This window comes from Argentina silus, assembly GCF_951799395.1.
Source record: "Argentina silus genome assembly, chromosome: 15".
NCBI classification, from domain to species: Eukaryota; Metazoa; Chordata; class Actinopteri; order Argentiniformes; family Argentinidae; genus Argentina; species Argentina silus.
In genome coordinates, this window is record NC_139669.1 from 5,787,163 (window position 1) to 5,806,768 (window position 19,606).

A 19,606-nucleotide genomic window follows, 5' to 3' on the forward strand; every position below is an offset into this window, starting at 1 on the left:
GCAGATTAAGGAGGCGGGATACCAGAAACCCACTGGGAGTGCAGTGACCCCCTATCTGGACATCATGTTTTTGACTTCAGTTTGACTTATGAAAAGCCAGACAAGCTACATTTAGAATTAAGACAGAAACACAGTTTTCTGTCAAAGACAATTTAGCTAGACACAATCATCAGTCTAATAGCTAATAGTGAATAAATCCTGGCTTTACAAAGCAAGTACAGGTTTTACATACATTTGCTGGAATTTGACCAATTTCATCCCGATATTGCCCCATAAATGAACACGCAGGTTTGAGGCAGAGAATTATTCATCATTGATTGCTCTGGAACAGCTGCTCATAAATACTTTGTGGAGGAGAGTTGCCATATGGCTACCCACCTCATCAATCCACAGAACATAGCTCTCTTTCCTTTCATTTCATATTCTAACTGTCCTTTGAAAGATTAATAAACAGTGTGTGACTTCATATTCACTGTGCAACGTGTTTTACAGATAGGGCAGACTGTTCTATTAGTACCTTGTTGACTTTGTTTGAATACACTAGCCCCCTCCCGAGAGTGTCCCCAATCAGAGTGTAACCTTCAGGGAGAGAATGAGGGCAGGATGATTGTAGGTAAAATATAGACCTGTCGGCCCATGGGGTCCTGTTCATTTTCCAAAGATGACACACAAATTGCTCAGCAGGCAGCATTTACTGAGTTTCAGCTTTCACCTCCAGCCATATTTCTATCATCCTACTAACATATTATTTGTCTCACGGTTTATACTGTACCGGTGCCACAACAACATTTCTGACATATTTAAAAGGATCGTTTGATTGGTAGAACACTCAAATCCACAGCAGATCGAGTCCAGCTCCCTTTGTACCCAGGGAGGGTGTACTGTTCATATTGCTCTTAGCTGGGTGTTTTCTGTACGCATAGTTCTGCTTGATCAGATCATCCCAGAAATCGGACACTCAGCTGTGGGTATTATTCTAGCCGTCCACCATAGAGGTCGGGTTGTTTTAGCCAACAATAGCCCCCTATTCTCAGTGCTGATCTCAAGAATCAGCCTCTCGGCTCCTCGGAGAGAGCGCTCTCAGTGCCTCGCCGGCTGTCCCTGAGTATCTGGTTCTATCAGCTGGGGAGCGCTCGGAGGAGAGCGGAATGCAGCTATTCCGCGTGGGACGCACTCTGCAATAAAGTCCAAATAAATAGTGAATCCCGTGCTTCACTCATCGCAGGTGTGGGATAGCAAGGCCCCAGAGGGCCCGATGCAGAGGGCGGATGGGCGGCTGGTTACTTTTCTAGCCAACCGTTGCTAGGTTGCTAGCACCAACAACCCTTATGAGACCAGAAAAGGAGAGATGGTCTCTCTCAACACAAGAAATCTATAGCTGTAGAAAAACTCAAATATGTGTCTGCGTTAGGTAGCTGTGCTAATGAGAACCACATGGCGACGTCTCTCCATTCCCCTGACCCGGAGTCTTTTCTTTACTTTGTCTTTACAACACCATCCGCACTAAATGGTCCCCTCTTTACTTGAGCCAACAATAACAGGCAATTAGGCACTCAATGTAATTGAGCGGTTATTGTCTCTCATTATGAAACGTAATAGCACCCTGATCCACTGTCTCCGAACATTGGTGGGTTTGACCGACTGTCTGTTGGCTGTTAAAGGGAATGTTACAGATGGAAAGTGATTAGCACTTGGAAGCGTGGAGCTATCCAGCATTGCTCTTTCAATCTGAATACCACACTGTCACTGGTCTGCGTAATGTGGATAAAATATTATGTGACAGGGAGCTTATTCCTAACAGTGCTGAAAGATTGGCCATTTATCTCACTAAATGAAATATGAAAATATGAGAAAAAAAAACGATGAAAAAACCCAGACTAAATGGAATCTCCATGCAGAGGATGTCAGGCTATTGTCTCAATGGCTTTCACTGTCCTCTCCTTCAAGTTCACACTCCTGCACTGTGTTTAACGTTACGATACTGGCATAGAAAGCCAGTGATTAATGTGAGTGGTTCTGCACTCTGCGTTGACAGGCTGCTTGAACTTAGAATATGTTCTACACTGATGAGCTAAGAGTGGGCTTTTTGCAAAGTTGTGCGAATCTCAAAGTGCTTTTCTCCGAGTGCTGAATGAATGTGTTTGTCAGCGTCACCCTTAATTAAATCAGAAAGCAACCCAGGAGATTAAAATAAATGGTTGGGACCTACACTTTTTCCTGTTTGCATTAACTGTGGGTGAGCAAATCCCTCACGAAGATGTAGTTTGACAAACATAGCATAGAGGTTCTCTCGCCCTGATGGACATTTCAAGAAAACAAGATGCACTTTTAAGTAAGTATGTAAGTATAAGTAGGCAAATAAGTGTGGAAGAAATGTGAGGATTTTAGTCTGAGCAACTGAAGTTGTCAACTGTCAACCGTGGCAGTGTGTTGTCTTTGCTTACTCAGTGTCTTGACATAAAAGCACAACTCGGATAGGATGCCTCACTTCTGCCCAGAATATACATTTCAGAGATGGAAAAGATCCATGACAGATTAAATCCAATAGTTAGTCTAATAGTAAGCAGCTCATGAAATTTTTGCCATGTGTCACGAATACACTCACATACTCTAAGCAGTATGGTCTCTGTCAGTCCGTTTGAGACCGAATGCCAAAAATCTGTAGTGCATCAAGAATGGTCACTGATTATAAGCAGGTACCATATTACCAGATATTACAGGAAAATGGCATTCAGTTGTTGTGGCCTGTGTTTCTTCGCCCCAATCTCATTTAAAGGTAGAAACTGAATCCTGAGGCAAAGCGGCAGTATTGCAGCCATCTATCCCTATGATTACAGCACTCAGAGCCACTTGTGTTGCTTAGGAACAAGCATCATTTAGAACACTTATCAGTTTAAAGAGAGCCATCATCGCCATTATGTTCCAAAGACTATTTGCTCAGAGGCAGTGTGTCTTTTCGCTCTGTGATTGGGCCGTGAGGGTAGGGTTTCATTGGTCAGTGATACCTCTTGCCCTGTCATTGGAGGTCACTGTAGGTTCATGGGAAAGAAGCGTTGGCAAGGCCTGAGGAAATTGCCAGTTTCCCCCCTCAGGCCTTCAACGCCCATTCGCTGACCAAACCCACTCCCTCAGTTGGCCTTGTTTTCAGTGGACACTCGAGACGCTGCGTTTATGAAGCTCACTGGGACATCGGACTCAGTCGTACAGACTTGTTTATGGCCCGCATCACTTCACATTATGTAACAAGCACACTGATAGGGATCCTCAAAGCTGGCCCCCGAAACGCCTTGCAGTTTGCCTTTGAGGATACCTGCATGACACCACAGCAGGCCTGAGCTGAGGTAACCTCTGCTACATGCTGGTTGTTCAAAGCCATGCAAATGTCTTCCACGTTTCCCGATAGAAAAGTCACAGCGTGCGCGAGCGAGGGTTCTGGGATTTGGGTCACACTACAAAGTCGTGACCGAAATGTGTTTGTCTCTCTTCCCAGAAGGGGAAACAATTTCAGATGATAAAAATGATGACACGCGAAAAGCCGAGCGGCACAGAGGAAGAGCCTGAGGTGTCCGGTGGGCCTGTGAGGCAGGTACAGGAAGATTTAGTCAGGGACAGGGGGCCGGGACGCAGGAAACCAGCACAGATGGCCCCCCACAACATCCTCGCTTCACACCCCTCCTCCGGGCAGGATGTAGGAAGGGTCCGAGTGTACAGATAGACGGATGAAAAGGACGTGGACGCAACCTCAACCTCCCCCCCAACATGACAAAGAAATCAATGTCAGTCAGCCAGGCAGTCAGTCAGTCGCCTGGCCTTGCCTTGTGCACAGATGACAGAGGAAGCAGATTTTACAAAGAGAGGAGGGAGAGGAAGAGAGAGAGTGAGAGAGGAGGGAGAGGAAGAGAGAGAGTGAGAGAGGATGAGAGAGAAAGAGAGACTCTAAGGGAGTAACAGAGAGAGAGTGAGAGTGAGAGTGAGAGAGAGAGAGAGAGAGAGAGAGAGAGAGAGAGAGAGAGAGAGAGAGAGAGAGAGAGAGAGAGAGAGAGAGAGAGAGAGAGATGTCCTGTCCCCATACAAAGCCTGGTAAAGCCAGTGTTCTCCATTGGAGGGGGGGGGGGGGGGGGGGGTGCTGACTCCACAGCCCGAGAAGCAGGTCTGTTCTGTGGCCTGGCTGCCCTCCTGGCTGGCCTCCCAGCTCAAGTCGGACGCACAGGGCTATTTCAGAGTACCGTGGCCCTGGCCCTGAGCCATACACTGCTATACTGGAGTGATAATGTGATAACATGGTAATTTAGCAGAGTAAATACAATTTCCTTTAAAGGGGCAATCTGGGATTGAGACATACATTTTGGGACTTTTGGGATTTTTGTCCGTATTCCACGCCATCTGTTGCATACATGCATTAGGAGACATTTGCAGGGCTCACTCCGAAATGAATTAGAAATATATGCAACAGTTAGCAGATTGAATCAGACGATGGATGCCAATTTGTCTCAACTAATTTTGTAGTTGCCACCAGCGAGCTCCAACCAGGGTAACCAGCTGGGCCAGAGTGACGAAGTAGAGAATGGTATTCAACGGCCAAGCATGTTTAGTCTTTATTATGCCAAATATCTCCTTTGTTGCCCCCGTGATTAGCTGTCCAGGGGGACCGTTTTTACTTTCAGTCAGAGATTTAAGAGCAATATGTTTATTACATTATTCATTGTGAAAGCCTTTGTGTGCATTCGGGAGTGCTCCACAGCATCCTCTGTGCTAATTTGAGACTCTTAGAAAGGGATTCTTTGTTGATATAAACCTTCCTCTGTTCCTGTTCCTGTCATGTGACTTGATCAGAGACAAAACTACAGAGAACCAAGGAAACACTAACGGCAACATCTTTCTCTCTGTCTGTCCATGAAAGAAGGAAACGGGGAGGCGAAGATGAGATCAGGAAAACAGGAAATTTCCAGTTAAAAAATTACTTTGTTCACAAAAGCCTCAATGTTTCCTCTCATGCACTGTAGCCGAGGGGGGGGGGGGTGGGGGGGGGGGTGGGTGGGTGGGTGTGTGTGTGGGGGGGGGGGGGAATCCTTTCACTTCATGCTTACCTTTGACGCTCTAATGCCTTGTTTCTGTCTGTCCGTCAAAGAGATGTTCTACATGTTTCATCTGGCTCAAAGTGGACTGCGACAGCCCGGCCTCTCTCAGTGTGTGTACTGTATGTGTATGATTTATCTGTTGTCAGCAGGGGTTCTGTATGGAGAAATGGGCTGGACAGCATGACTTCAGTTATCCCTGACTGTGACAAATGAACGTTATAGATCACGTAGAGAAAAGTATGAGGTAGCATGAAGAAACCTGTGTTGTGGCCGGTGGTCGTTGAACAATACGTGATTCATAATAAATACCACATTTGTACCACTTTAGTATCAGCTCCAGCGATCGTCTGAAGTTATTGCCGTTCATTTGACAGTACCTTTCATGCGTAATAACCAGGTCAATACTTGGTAATAATTGGTGCTAAAATGGAATGGTAGTTACGCCACGAAAGATCTTACAAGAGAAGTAGACTGGCGTGTTTGAATTAATTCTAATTCATGCTCATTATGAATGTAGAGCAGTAATATGGAATCCTGGTGCTTTGATAAGGAGTGTGCCCATTAGTGGGACTTTTAATGGGTTGTTGGCTCATTCAAATGCACTAGCTCCCTACATCCACAAATCCATATGCAAGCATACTTAGATAGGGGTCAATTAGAGCCTGGTGTTTGCATATTCCAATAAACAGATAGCCCTAAGAATCTCAATTTTCATGTTTTTCTGTGAGCCGGTCCATGTACCGCAGTGCTCCACATCAGAGCGTGGAGAAAGCACATGTAGTGTGAACACTGCCAGACATAATCACTGTTGTAGAACTCGGCCGTCTAGTCGTCCTTCCATTCACCCATCTACCCATCTGGTGCCTTCATCATAACAGAGGAATCCAGCAGAAAAACATGTCCGAGGAGCATGGTGTCTGTCCTACTGTGTGCTCCCTGCATGTCATGATTGGCAAGTGTGAGCATGAGGCTGCCACGCATTGCGAAGCTGACAAAGACTGTTTTCATGGCCGCTTCTCCATTTTGATCTTAATGAAATTCCACTTCCCAGGGCAATTTGCCTATAAATCTTGCATCCTTTTCCTTATTTATGTTTCAAGCAAACATGAGCATCTTAGGGGAGATGTTTTGTTAGTTCACTAAAAGCCTTATGTTTGGCTGACTAACCCATCTGGTGCCGGGACAGGGAACACTGTCAGTATTCCCATTGTGAGGACTGCTTTTCACAACAGTGGAGCAATCACATTTCTCTGTGTCATGTATTTACAAGGATTTGCTCAATGGATTGTCTTTCCAAGATTAAACCATGTCAAATGAATAAAACTGCCAACGGGGGGATTTCTGTTGAAACTTGCAAGACTGCTCAGAAATTGTAAACGTTAGTTTGTTTCACAAAATGCCTAGTAAGCACAGCAGGGGGAATAAGTTCATCAAATATCAGAGCCCTCGACATAATTGAAGCTGTATGCAATGTGGGTAACTGTATTGCTTTAGATTCAACACCACAGTTATGATACATAACTCATGTACTGTACAGCAGATCAGCCACACTCTGTAAATGCAAACTTGACCAAGAGAGTCACTGAGACAGAACATTTCTCACTGAATATATCTAGCCGATGATACGCTAAGCATTCACTGCAACACCCAGCTCTGACCTCGGAAAACAGTTCCTTATCTACAGCAAGAAGAAAATTCAGCTGTGCATAACAAAACTGCTATGTTTATACTGCTTTCAGAGAGATATGGGCAGGAGTAAAGGACCATAGAAACTCACTTTGTATTATCTTTTATCGGTAAAAAAGGGAGAATTTCGCTCCTTTTCTGTACAAATACAAACTCACCTCAAGCCCTATCTATTAAACTACTGTTGGAATGCAAGGGGAACACAGGGGAACCAATTTCAACTATTTATCTGGCTCGACTGGCTGTCTATGGCCTGTTGCTGGGTTGACTGCCAGTACTGAAAAAAAGCCAATCTACTTCCAATTGTGTCCAATGCCACACGATCTTTCTTGATTTAGAGTTAGACGTAACGTTTTTTGATAGAAAAGATAAACCATGGCATTCTAACCAAATTGCATGAAAGGAAGAACAAACGTAATCAAACAAACACACAAAGAAAATATGTTCTGCTACTCTTGCAGGATGGAGGAAAATGGAAGATCAATAAAATCATTGAACATAAAAACATAAAATCATTTTACTCAACTTCCCATTTTCCTTCAAGCTTGGCTGGGTATCTTTGGTCGATCCAGGCATTTTCCTTTTGAAACTGCCTGTATTCGAGGCAATGAATTGCTCTTCCGATGCTTTTGAGTTTACTGCTGAAGCTCCAGCATGCCTTCTGGTTAAACTGTCCAATTACAGTTCATATGACTAACTGACTGAAAGTGCTTCAGAACATTGCTTTGGAGCAGTGCCCATTTTTAAAGGATTTGTGCAGCTTGCTGGCCTCACTTTTGATGTTGTGCTTGTTTGTAATGTACTCAGACAGATTTATTGTGTGAAAGATAACATTTACAACAGTGAAAACCTCTGTCATAAAACACGTCACAAAGAGCCATGGAATCCTGCGCTAATGCGATTATTATCACTACGAAGTACGGTATCTCCACATCTGAACTGCGGAATGCTGTGAAAATGTCTGGTTTTCCTTGGCGCTCAGTTTCCATTCTGTTCATGAGGTTTGTGCTTTCAATTACATCTGATAAAACGCAAACTATTTCAGATGGCTTATATATTGGTTAAAGCCATATATTCAACTGACAGGACGAAAGCGTCTCCCCATAAGGCCACGCCCAAACATGAAACCTCTGCCAGTTTGGAAACATATATCCATATGGAAGATATTGACATCTGGCATCCACCAACTCCATCATTGTCATCCACTAGCTCGATGAAAGAAGGAGGAGGAGGAGGAGGAGGGAGAGGAAGAGGAGGAGGAGAAGAGGCCAAACATGTAAGGGAGCCATCCAAGCCCATGCCATGGCTGAGAGGAGCAGAGGCTGGGAGGAGCAGAGGCTGGGAGGAGCAGAGGCTGGGAGGAGCAGAGGCTGGGAGGAGCAGAGGCTGGGAGTCACCTTATGTAACGGGTAGAGCAGGAGGTCTCCTTTCCTACTCTCATCAATCTCACGTGTCTGCTGCAGCAGAGAGTGGTGGTTGCCTCTCTTGGCCCAGAGCCATGTCTGTGGCCCTGCGTACACAGTGTTTTGATTGAGGGTGTCTCTGGTGTCATCTCCCCAGCATAAAGAGTTTACCACAGTGGATGAGCAGTGACACTTGGGAGTCAGCGGGGAGGCACAGAGAGCCTCTTATTGTGGAGAGTAAATCAGACGAACATTAACTCAGACCGACCTCCGGAGATGAGCTGTGTCACAGACACTCAGCTTACACTTATGCTTAACATGTCAGTATTAGGCGGCTTTGCAGAGTGGTGTGCTAAGCACAGGAAGAATGCTCTTTATATTTCCTATCTAAGTTCGAGAGGGCCAGGTTCTCCCTAAAGAATTCTCAGGCACGTCCCTGTCCTTTCTCCCTGAGGGCTTACCAGCCTCGACATTTTTATAAATATTTCAATTTTTGCATTCTGTCAGGAGCGTACTGTTAATTTTATTTTTATTTTTTTAAATCCTTCCTTCTTCTAGCATTTGACTGCCAATGGCACCTGGTCCTAGCATAGATTTTTGCTGATGATGACTGATGTATAGATGATTCACTGACCTAAGCCAAATGTAGTTGTTGTAAATCACTTTGGATAAAAGCGTCTGCTAACTGTCAAAAATGTAATGTAAAATGTAAGTGTGGAGGAGAGAAAGCATGCTCTGCTCTCCCATACATGACTCTCAGACAGGCATCCATCAGTAAGCTGTAGCTTCCACCGCAATCAGCCCTCACTCTGCACCCCACTTTTACAGAATTCCTTTCCACCACTCCAGAACATGATCACATTCCATACATTTCCCTGATTTCTCTCTTGTTTTCCCTTTGATTTCCGAGAGATAACGCTCGTCTAACTGGGACTACTCCTCTCTGCCTAAAATGCCTGTGGATGAGGCTGGATCTGTCAGTTGGCTCAGTTCAGAGTCTCACACTGAACTGAAGGTTCCCTTTCCCTGAGTTAGTCAGTTTTTATGATGTTTGGGAGACTAATGCAATCTTGGCTGTCTTTGAAAACTATTAACAGACCATTGTTCTGTTATGAAAACCCTAACTTCAGTCCTTTCTACTGTAAGTCTTTGATGAATCAGTCCCATGTCAATCCTCAGTGAAACACCCTGGTCAGAGCAGACCTTGAGTTACTGGGTGTTTGGACAATCCAGGGGAAGGTGGGAGGCCCGAGGTCGACCTGGGGGGGGGATTGGTGGCTGGAACCCCTGCCTTTCCAAAGGGAGCGTCGGCATGGAGAAGAATTCTGTTGTTTCCCACTCTCTGTGCGGGTAGGAAATCTGCCATTCCCGAAATAGAGGAGGTATGAGCCATCCTGACGGGAATTTCCTCCCGCACTGTCCCCCTGTAGGCCCCTCTGCGGGGCCCTGTGTCTGCCCCTCTGTATGTGGGCTGGCTGTTTGTCTAAGCTGCCCCAGGCTGCACACACAGGGACCCCCTAGCCTTGGACACAGACAGGCAGGCGGGATCAGGCTCACCCCAGCCCTGAAACCTGGCTCTGGGGCCTCAATCCTCCAGGAACACAATCCACTGCAGTGATCCTCTCACCCTTAACTCAGCAGGGCACCCCTGAATTTATATCCACCGCCTAGCACAGCAGAGATTGGTTTAAATTGATTTTCTGGACATGTATGAATAATCTGGGTGTCACCAGCCATAAGAGGAATGGAGGGTTGGAGGGTGGGGCTGAGATAGTGGCTTCACGCCCCGCCTAAGACAATATGTCGGGGAAGCGCTGTGCTGGTCCTATGAGTTTGAGTTGGCTGGTCTTTGAAACAAGAGGCCGGTCCAGGCAGGAATACCCTGCTGGGAGTTGGGCTGGGAATGTCTCGTGGAACGCCGCTGTTTCCCGCCTCAGACACAGTTTGTTTGTTTTCTATCAAGAAACTGATATTAGATGTTTCCTACTGTCATTCACCCAAACGCTTTTTGTCGGTGCCGTTGGTTTTATACAGACAAAACATGTCCTGCTTTTATACTCCGGCAAAGAGAGATTTATTTTATTTTGTGGCGCAGACAGGAGTTGTCTTTGGTCTGATGTCCTCTTGCTGAATTCACAGCCAATGATGAATGAGGATACTTGAAATCTGATTCAGGATGTTATTGGTGCCATAGATCAACGATTGACATCAACAACATTGATAAGTGTGAAAGAAACACAAAGAAACACAAACAAACAAAACCCATGGTGCATTTGAACAAACCATATGAGAGCACAGAACAGTACATGTATATGCTGCTAATGCATTCCCCTGTATAAACAAACTTCTTTCTCTCTATGCTTTAGTCTTAAGCATCCAGATTGCCATGTTATTCACGTAATTCACTTTAAAGTGTAGAATCTCATAGGGTCCGCTGTAATGTGATACAAGGAGGAACTACGGCTGAGCAGGATCCTGCTACTGGGATCAACTCTAACTATAAACATGTCCATGGCTGAGCATCAAATATTTAAAGAGGAGTAGCTCTATTGTGCTCTCTCTGGGCAGCAGGATGCATCTAAGGAATGTGTTTTGTGAACACAGAACGCAGCCGTCCAGAAAACTGAGTTTTGATTGGCATAAGGTCATGCCTGGTTGTTGTGAAATCATCCTTGGTAATCACTTAGTGCTGCTGGTCAGAGCGTGTGCGCGTGCTTGTGTGCGTGTGTGTGTGTGTGTATTGTCTTATCTCATAGCCCCTATTGTACTGTTTCAGTTGTCTGTTTCAGACTGTTTGTCTGTTTCAGACTTTAGGAGTCGCTCCACGTTTGGAAACATAATGGAGGGATGAGATTACCAAAACAAGTTGTTATTGCTGCATTGGACCCAGGTTTTTTTTTGTTGAAATAGTTTTGGCCCTTTTGGCACTTTGGTGAAATTGCTTGACTTATTTTCCAGGAAGAGGTATCACAATTAATTTCTCTGAATATGTCTGTGTCTCAGCAGATATCTTTGTGTACTCAGTTGAACAGTTGTTATTCAGTTGTTATTCAGTATTCAGTTGCTATCCGAAAGTGCTGAATAATTCCTAGTGCGTTTACCTCAGACAGAAGGAAAATGTCCATCACAGAAAACGTTTTTGCTCCGTTAGAAACCTCTCATGGATTTTCTCTCTCCCATTTTGCTATTGCTGCTGTGTTTTCAGCCGTAATGACATCCAGGTGTGGCACAAGTCATGGTGGCAAGTTTATATACGACACACTCTTCGTGTTGGACCTGACTGGGAGCTGATAGGACCCAGAGGGGACCTGTGTAGGGTAATGACCTTCCATACAGGCCACGTTCACCAGCACAACTCAATGAAACTGTAATGAATCAGCATGCAATGGTCTTAATGACCGTTCTAGACGTGGGCCGAGAGAGAGCACCGTCGCCTCATACGACTGCATTATGATTTGTCAGTCTGGGTGTTTCTCAGAGCTCGGTCCTGATGCCCTTTCCTGCAGATTGCCTTACAGCTCGTAAAATGTAATGAATAACATTTGATAGCGTGCATCCGAGCTGCTGTGGTGTTGAATTTCTGAGTCCAAGGCAGTTATGGGGAGTCGACAGGTTCTAGCAGTTGCGCTGTCAAAACTACTGGTTCCTAACTGAACGTTATTAGCCTTTGAAATTAGCCTGTGAATCTGTGCTAATCCAATCAAATCAATCTGTTTGCTCCCTCAGGTCTGGTGATTGGATATTCTATGACTCCGCCTACCCTTGACAGCCCCAAAGACGACCTTGTGATTCAAGCCGATGAAACACTAACCATTACATGCAGGTACTGTGTGTGTGTGCGTGTGCGTGTGCGTGTGCGTGTGCGTGTGCGTGCGTGCGTGCGTGTGTGTGCATGTGTGTGCGTGTGTGTGACCCACTGCAGACTCCAAGCTATCTCCAAGCTATGACTCAGGTCATCATTTTGGATAGATTTTTGCATTATTACAGTATAGGACAGTTCAGCAGCTTTCCCCTCTGCTTTACATCGCTTTGCATTGTGCAGGAGAAGCATGTCTCTTCCTTCAATACCCACTTGTCTAGAACAATGTAAAAATAGGGCACACCCTTCTGTGAAGACCCACGGTCATTGTGCAAGAGGCTGTTCTCAAAATACATCCTGACAACATGTTTTTTAACAAAAGGGATGAAAAATAGCAGAAATTTATAAGGATCTCTTATCCTTATGAAATCTCTACTGGTGCAGTCGCTGCCAGACCTCGATTGTATTAAGTGTTTTTTCTGCGGTAGCAAGAAGCATGTCTTTGGAAAGCTCATGATATTTTTGGCTGTTTCCCAGTGTGATTCATGAAAAGTAGTGTGCGTTTTAGAACCCTGCATGGCCGACGCTCTTGAGAATCACTGTGGTTTACAACCTTGTTAGGGAGGAAATCTGTTTTATTTTCGTCGTTTTGGTCTTTGCCATTTGCAATTTCATATATAGACAGACTATATTTCTGAAGGCCTTACGGTGGGAGAAAGAATGTGAATGTGTTCATTGTCCTCTGCTAGGTCTTGGAATAGAGTAATTTTCAGTCATTGCATTTTGGCACTCTCTACAAATGTGAACATTTGTAGTCTGTTGGGTATGTGGTGAAAGCATAGCTATCATTTTTCAGCAAGCAAGCCATAATGATTCCACTCAATTTCATTCATAATGCCCCGTGGTATAACATTCCCCCATAACTGAATTTATTTAAGCACAACAGAGGTGTGTGAACAGAGTAGTGAATGAGAGAGGCAGAAGTGCACACGCAGACACATATTTCCAGGGACCGGTTGCCCAAACTGTGTTTTTCGTTAACGTGACCCGCTCACACGACTTTGCACACCCAAAACATGACTGATTGTTTCACAATGGCAATGACCTCACTTCGATCTTTTACTGCTGTGATTGTCCAAAGACAACCCCCATTTTTACCTTAATAAAGCTTTTGAACGTGACCCTCCAGGGGACAGAGCACACTGGCCTGGGCCTGGCCTGAGCAGACTCTGGTGGGGCAGGAGTTAACGGATCGCCAGGCCCAGCTGCGGCCCACTGGTGCCCCCGGGCAGCGAGCCGTCTGGGTAAGGGAGTGCCAGGGGGAACCTGGGAAACCGTACTGCAAGACTCTGGTGCTGACCGGGGCCCGTGGCAACGACACCGGCTACTATCGCTGCTACTACAGGGACATCAAGAACCTCATCGATGGCATCACCACCGCCAGTATCTACGTGTTTGTCCGAGGTGAGTCACTCAGTGTGTACATTGTTGTTGTCCTGCGACAGGGCTTTAAAGTACCATGACCGTCAGTCACACATGCATGTTTTTGTTATTCCAGAGACGGTTGTTGTCACCTCAGGTCTTATGTTTGATGAGTGCAGTATATGTCGATGGTTCAGTAAAAAGCCTCAGCCTAAATGCTCTCCTCACTGAATGTGATCTTGAAAGCGTTTCAAACTTGCTTTCAAAGTGCATTCAATCAAAGCAATATAATGGGTTTCTCTGCAACATAAAGTGGTTATTGTGTAGTTGCCTCCCCATGACTGCAGAGTAGTTTGCGCCGCGTTTTGTTTGATTGATCTGTTGAATCTTTGGACGTGGGTGTATGTGTACAACCCCCCCTTGCTATGTGCCTGCCCTGACAATGTTAATTCTCCTGACTTGGCTCTGTGGTGTCTTTCTCAGGTTTCTCTTTTCCTTGGGAGGTGCACAAAGAAATTATAGACGTCTTACTGAAAATAGATCTCCTGTTTATGAGATATATTGACATTAAAGTGGACCTAGCACTATTAGGGCTTAAAGATGTTGACTTTGCCCCGGGAGCTGGCTGGGGTTTGGACTGGAGAGGGGCTGAATATTGAATAAACCAAAGATAAAGCATCTAATAAAAGAGAACAAACACATCACCACTTTCTGTTAGATCGGCTTGATTAAGACCTGTGAGATTAATTTGTAAACCTCTGAGTAATGATAAAGATGTCTTCATCCATCTCCAAGATCCTGTTCCTATTGTCCTCGCCAGCCCCACTCTCAAGTGCTTTCATTATATATTTTTGAGACCACCAACTCTGATAAGCACCAGACTTTTGAAACAAATAACAAAAGTTTGTTTCTGCTCTCTGTCCCAAAGACCGTCTCGCCATGCTCTTGTACTTAGTTGTGAGAACTTGAATCCTATTCCTGTGTCTGTGTGACACAATTTCAACACACTTTCCGTACCCCGATTTGGGATTTATCGATTCTGAGGCTTGTCTCCAGATTTGTATTTCTCACCCCTTCCTGTTGCCTGTGCAGAGATAGGGGAGGTGGGGGTGGGGGAGCGGGGTGAGGGTTGGAGAGGTGGAGGAGGGTTGGGGTGGGGGGGGGGGGGGGGGGGAGTTCGTAGGATGATTGTCATGTAGGGGAATCCTGCTGACTGGTTCACTCATGTGAAATGCATGCTGATTCCCCCTGACAAGGTGCCAAAACAGTTTCCACAGATCTTAGCAGGGGGCTGATCAGAACCAGCTGAAATCACAGCCGTAAATTAGGTCCTATGTGCGGCAGGATGAGAGAGGACACATGTGGGTTCAGTTAGCGTGCCGGACCTCGCCCTGTGCCCTCTCTTTAAGCTGTCCACCATCATCTAAACACACACACACACACACACACACACACACACTCACACACACACACACACACACACTCACACTCACACACACACACACACACACACACACACACACACACACATCATCTCTGACCCATTACAGTTAAATCTGCCTGCCCCAGGCCGACACTGTCTTTCTTCTGAGACTCCCACTTCAGCTTCATACCTGTGGTGATTTATTGTATAGTACTTTGATTGAGGAGTTGTGTATTTTTTCTGTTACATCTGTGTATTTTGACCACCGCGGGGCAGAAACATAAGCCTCTCGATAGGACCCATTGTTTGGGCTTCCAACAGCTTGAAGTGATTGCTTTTAGCGTTGTGGAAAGAATATGCAAGAACGAGAATAATAGAAAGCTTAACAGGAAAAAAAAATATTGCAGGTAATATGTCCCTTTGAATTTTACAAAAGCCCTGTGTTATTATCCGAGACAAAAGGGAGAGATTTGTTTTTATAGTAGCTTGTCCTCCTCCACTGTGGAAGTATAGGCTTTTATAATGACAAAGCCACAATCTAAGTGCCAGTTAATGGTGATGAAAATTAGTGACAGAATTGCTCTGATGTCTGGCGAAGCCCCACGCCGTAAAAGCCATAAACTAAAGGCAGAAACTGTGAGGTGATTCTCACCGGAACACATGAGCGATGTTCCCAATAAAAGACATCCTGAGGTGAAATAGTAATGTCCTTTAGTGGAGGAAATAAGACCACCTCCGGGCTCTTTAGGCCACAGTACAACCTTGATTAGTCGTGCTGAGAGGTATTAGCCTGCTCATGTGAATCACCTGTGCCTCAATAATACATCCCATCCCTCTGGTCTTATTATATCATGTTTATTATGACGGGTTAACCTTTAACCGTGCTGTTTCATTACCTGCAGATCTTGAGGAGCCTTTCCTGAGGAGAAATGGCAACAACAACGGCAACGGTAACAACGACATGGAGACCATCTTCGTCACAGGGTCTTCAACACAAATAACAGTGCCATGCCTGGTCACTGTCCCCGACCTCAATGTTACTCTTTATCTGGTTCGTACCCCTCCTCTCCCCATTCTCCTAACCTGCCCCCTAATCTCCATATATCAAAAGCAGACAGTATATGCTATAACTAATAGAGTACCAACCGCGTTCTTTCTTCTCCATGGCAAGAAAAAAAACGCTTAACTCAAACCATTTATCATTTCCCTTTATCTGGTATGGTGGGTCTATTCAGTTGGGTGGAACAGTGAAATGAAACTATTATTTTTCTGAAATTAGTCCTGAAATTAGTCCTAAAACAGACATGCTTGATCAATTCTATACATTTAATTTAGCGTTCCTCTGATGGAATTCTAATTGGAAATGGAACCACTTCTAATTCTATGGTTCCACTCTGGTCAATAAGCCTGTGTGTGTGTGTGTGTGTGTGTGTGTGTGTGTGTGTGTGTGTGTGTGTGTGTGTGTGTGTGTGTGTGTGTGTGTGTGTGTGTGTGTGTGTGTGTGTGTCTACAGTATGAGACACATCCTGTGCTTGTGACGGATGAAGGGATGACATGGGACAACAAGCGAGGCTGGACCATCCCCAGACACACCATCGACAGCAGACCCATGCTCTTCGGCTTCTTCTGCAGAGCCACCCTGCAGAACAGAGAGTTCACTTCCACCCTCTACCTGGTCCACCTTACAGGTATCAGAACACACCATGTACCCTACCTAGTACACTCTACCTGGTCCACCATACAGGTATCAGAACACACCATGTACCCTACCTAGTACACTCTACCTGGTCCACCTTACAGGTATTAAAACACTCCCTCTAACTAGTACAACCTACAGATAGCAAAATCCGTACTCTTCTGAGTAAATTCGACAGGTTACAGCATAAAGAAACTTCTTCCTAGGAGAAGGAAATTAGAAGCCACTCCTCATTGTCACCATAGTGCTGCTGTACATCAGTGGAAACTGCAGTATGTGATAAAACAAATTAGTATTTCCGATGAAAGGGATTTTATGTCATTGATTTCCTTCAAGGCCGTTATGCGCGTTTCCCTTGCATTGGAGATGCCAGCCTCAATGGGACCCGAGTGGAGAAAGAAAGAACAGATAATAAAAGAAAAGGAAAGCAATTGAATTAACAGGGAAACCAAGGAGAGGAGGCGAGACTCGACACTCAGGTTCTGTCCTGTCTCATTTCGAGTGAACTCTGTGAGACCCGGAGCTCCAGTGTTATTGAATGAGATCATTCACCTCTGCCTCCAGACCTGGAGGTAACTCATACCCACCACTCAGGGCCAAGAGCAACAGCCACATCACTCAGAAGGAAAAATTGAGAACGAGCCCCCCATCGCCGGCGCTCCGAAACGCTGATGGAGCGTTAAAGCAAACACAACGCGTTCACACCCAGAGCAGATAGCAGCTTCATATGGACAATATCTAATAGAGTCTTGAAGCTTCTCATATTTTTCCATGACAGCAGTGGGGGCCATCTTAAGTTCCTCCAGGGCTGTGATCCAACACTCTCAAATACCTCGCTTTCCCCATGCCTTGACCACCGACAGGTGAAAGGTGTGGACAGGTTTCCCCCATTTTGCTTTCAAAGATCAAAGATCGTCAAGATCATGATCAAGATCAAAACCAAACAAGGATAAGGAGGCCCTTGTTTTTGGCGGGACGGGGCCATCTCTCTCGTAGTGGTGGGGGTGGTGTTGGGGAGGGAGGGGTGGGCGACTCTTCTGTTCCAGAGGATACTAACTTCCTGTGGTTCTGTGGGGGGGGGGGGGCAGAAAATGCTGACTGTCTGCCATTCTGATCGCTCTCTCCCGCCACCGACAGGAAGTGAAGTTTACGACTTCAAGCTGTTTCCTGAGGACTCGCTGGAGCTGATTGTTGGGGAGGCCCTCACCCTGAATTGCACGGCATTGGTGGAGTTCAACAAGGAGGTGGACTTTAAATGGTCCTACCCTGGCCAACAGGTACGTAGCCCACGGCAAGAGACGGGCATGGCAGTTTATGGTATTGAACGCCGGAAACGCTAAGGCTAGTTTCCTCTCAGACGAGGGGTATGGATGCAGATTACTAGCTTCATAAAGGTCTGGTTATGATAGTATTCTACTAAAGATAGTGTTCTATTTCTACTGAAATATGACGATAATACAATATAGAAATACACTGTACTGTATATGAATTTGTATAACTGAAAATGTAATATGAGTGTTAATCTGGCATGGCTGATCTCTCTAATAGCACCCTTCTCTCTCTCTCTTCCTCCGCTTTCTAGATGAACACTTCAGTGAGTTTTCAGTACAAGCGCATAGCTCTTGAAAGGTTTACAGAAGCTCTCAGCATCCTGACCATCCACAGCGTCAACGTCACCGACACTGGCTCATACAACTGCTCTGCCGAGGACATGGAAAAAACACTGGAGGTCATAGTGCATGGTAAGAACTGGCAACCCAGGTTGCGGTGCATGGTAAGAACTGGCAACCTAGGTTGTGGTGCATGGTAAGAGCTGGCAACCCAGGTTGTGGTGCATGGCAAGAACTGGCAACCTAGGTTATGGTGCATGATAAGAGATATACAATCCCAAACCCACTTCTTGCCTCATACCACTAGACACTACGTATCGTCTTCTCGTAAATCTGATCATCTGAAAGAACTGGAGGGGTGTAAGCAATATGTCCAAAGCACCATCAAGCCTACCAGAGGGCTACTGTTTTTTTTGTTTTTTTACACCTGTCCAATCCGGAAGTCCTTTGTAGGGGGCATCAAGGGGTGTCCACAATAACAATAACAATCCCACACGTCTAACTTTGCAATGCAAATCTACTGAATGCAGTTAGTGATATGTTCCTCCTGTTCCAGAGAAGCAGTTTATAAGCCTGGACTACAAAAGTGGGCAGGTGGTAGAAGCTACAGCCGGCCAGAAGTCCTTCAAGCTGTTGGTGAAAGTGTCAGCCTACCCTACACCCGACACCCAATGGTAAGACACCGGTCACCGGTGTCTGTCACCGGTCATAACAGATTACCTGTCATTTCAATTCCTGTCACCATAGATTAGACTAGGTAACATTATTTAAAATGTATTTTCAAACAGCTTTGTTGCAAAAAAAACCTTTTAGAGCATGATCAAAAGTTATCTACTATTAGGTATTACAGTTTTAAAAGTAGCGTGTGGCTTTTGTGTGGCTAGGGTTAGGGTTAGGGTTAGGGTTAGTACACAATACAGCTTTGATGCTGTACACACAATGAAATGTGGAAAGAATGTTCTACATTCAAGCATGATGTCATATGGAATTAATATCAACTCCCAGCCCTTGGATTGAGGTATGGACCTTGGCCAAGCTGTATGGCCAGAGAGCATCTGCTCTCTATAAGCTAACCAGGATGTTTAATCTAATGGCCGTGTTGTCGTTGTGTAGGTATAAAGACGGGAAGCTGATAAGCAGGCGACCAGAGTTCAACAGGATGAGGCTCCACCAGCACCACGCTCTGGAGATCAGGGACGTCTGCCAGGAGGATGCTGGGAACTACACCGTCCTCCTGAGGAACTCTGCCGCAGCGCTGGAGAAGAGACTCGTCATCACCCTCATTGTCAACGGTAACGGTCCAAACCAATCAATCGCTTTATTTTTATTTTTTATTTTTAAAAATATGTTTTTAGGGCATTTCTGCTTTATTGGGATAGAGACAGTAGAGATTTGACAGGAAGGATGGGTGAGAGAGAGGAGGGATGACATGCAGGATATGTCGATGGCCGGAATCGACCCAGGGACCTTGCGATGACATGGTATGCTC

General features: G+C 45.4%; 1 protein-coding gene across 1 annotated transcript in view; it reads left to right on the forward strand.

Moving 5' to 3' along the window:
* flt4 (fms related receptor tyrosine kinase 4) overlaps positions 1 to 19,606 on the forward strand; it is a 39,666-nt gene that overhangs the window by 898 nt on the left and 19,162 nt on the right. The window contains exons 2-9 of the mRNA XM_083686510.1: positions 11,894 to 11,990; positions 13,156 to 13,430; positions 15,714 to 15,862; positions 16,325 to 16,499; positions 17,645 to 17,784; positions 18,090 to 18,249; positions 18,674 to 18,791; positions 19,231 to 19,409. Coding sequence (XP_083542636.1) covers positions 11,894 to 11,990; positions 13,156 to 13,430; positions 15,714 to 15,862; positions 16,325 to 16,499; positions 17,645 to 17,784; positions 18,090 to 18,249; positions 18,674 to 18,791; positions 19,231 to 19,409 — 1,293 coding nt within the window. The remainder of the gene's footprint in view (positions 1 to 11,893; positions 11,991 to 13,155; positions 13,431 to 15,713; positions 15,863 to 16,324; positions 16,500 to 17,644; positions 17,785 to 18,089; positions 18,250 to 18,673; positions 18,792 to 19,230; positions 19,410 to 19,606) is intronic.